General features: G+C 56.0%; 1 protein-coding gene across 2 annotated transcripts in view; it reads left to right on the top strand.

Annotated features, from left to right (window-relative positions):
• Positions 1 to 290, top strand: part of PAX7 (paired box 7) — a 93,944-nt gene extending 93,654 nt beyond the window's left edge. For both annotated transcript variants that reach the window (XM_025856902.1, XM_025856901.1), the window contains exon 9: positions 175 to 290. In XM_025856902.1, the coding sequence (XP_025712687.1) occupies positions 175 to 290 (116 nt within the window). The remainder of the gene's footprint in view (positions 1 to 174) is intronic.
• Positions 291 to 868: the final 578 nt, after the last annotated feature.

Here is an 868-nt window from a genome sequence, read left to right as displayed (position 1 = left end):
TGGATGGATGGAAGAACAAGCGGACAGGTGGACAGAAGGGTGAATGGATGAATCAATGAATGAATAAATGTATGTATGTATGGATGGATGGGTGGATGGATGGATGCAGAGCAGATGGAAGAATAGGTAAAAAGAACGTCAATTTTTAGGAGTTTCTCTTTTTTTTTCCTCCAGCTGCTGTTGATTACCTGGCCAAAAACGTGAGCCTCTCCACACAGCGTCGTATGAAGCTTGGGGAGCATTCTGCTGTGCTGGGACTCCTGCCTGTGGAAACTGGCCAGGCCTACTAGGGCCCCTGGGGCGACTTGCCCCAGACCAAGTCCCAGCCCAACCCTTACTGATCCCTGAGCCTCCCAGCCTCAGTCCTTTCATCGCCCTAGGGTCCCAGGAGGCCAGGGAAGGAGCCCATTCCCTCCTCATAGCCAACCCTCTGGAGATGTGCAGCCAGTCTACCATTCACCTATGTTTAGGAACCCAGAGTGACCCCCTTGGAGTCTGCCCCTCCACTCTCTCCCCAGGAGGGTTTCGGGTCAGCCTGCAGTCCTCCCCCCAGTCAAACCCTGTCCTGGCCTCTGTGCTATCTCGGGCACAGAAATGGAAGCTCACCCTGAATAGAGCACCCTGGGCACCCAAAGGAGGATGGTGTCTGGAATGAGGTACTGGAGCCCTTTGGACCTGACTCCAGCGAGTACCCTGGCCAGAGGTGAGGGTGTACCTCCCAGGGTCACTCTCAGCTGGAAGTGCTGGGAGGCAGCCCTCTCAGGTGGATCTCTGGCTCAGGGCCAGAACCACAGCCCATTCCTCCTCTGGATGCTGGGACATCAGCAGAGAGGGGACCCTAGCCCTGGGGTTTTCCCAGGAGAATCAC

The sequence above is a fragment of the Callorhinus ursinus genome, unplaced genomic scaffold (genome assembly GCF_003265705.2).
Source record: "Callorhinus ursinus isolate GAN/ISIS: 27379988/994484 unplaced genomic scaffold, GSC_fseal_2.0 scaffold18, whole genome shotgun sequence".
Classification (NCBI taxonomy): domain Eukaryota; kingdom Metazoa; phylum Chordata; class Mammalia; order Carnivora; family Otariidae; genus Callorhinus; species Callorhinus ursinus.
Note: the sequence above shows the minus strand (reverse complement) of the source record. Positions and strands in the feature narration are given on the sequence as shown.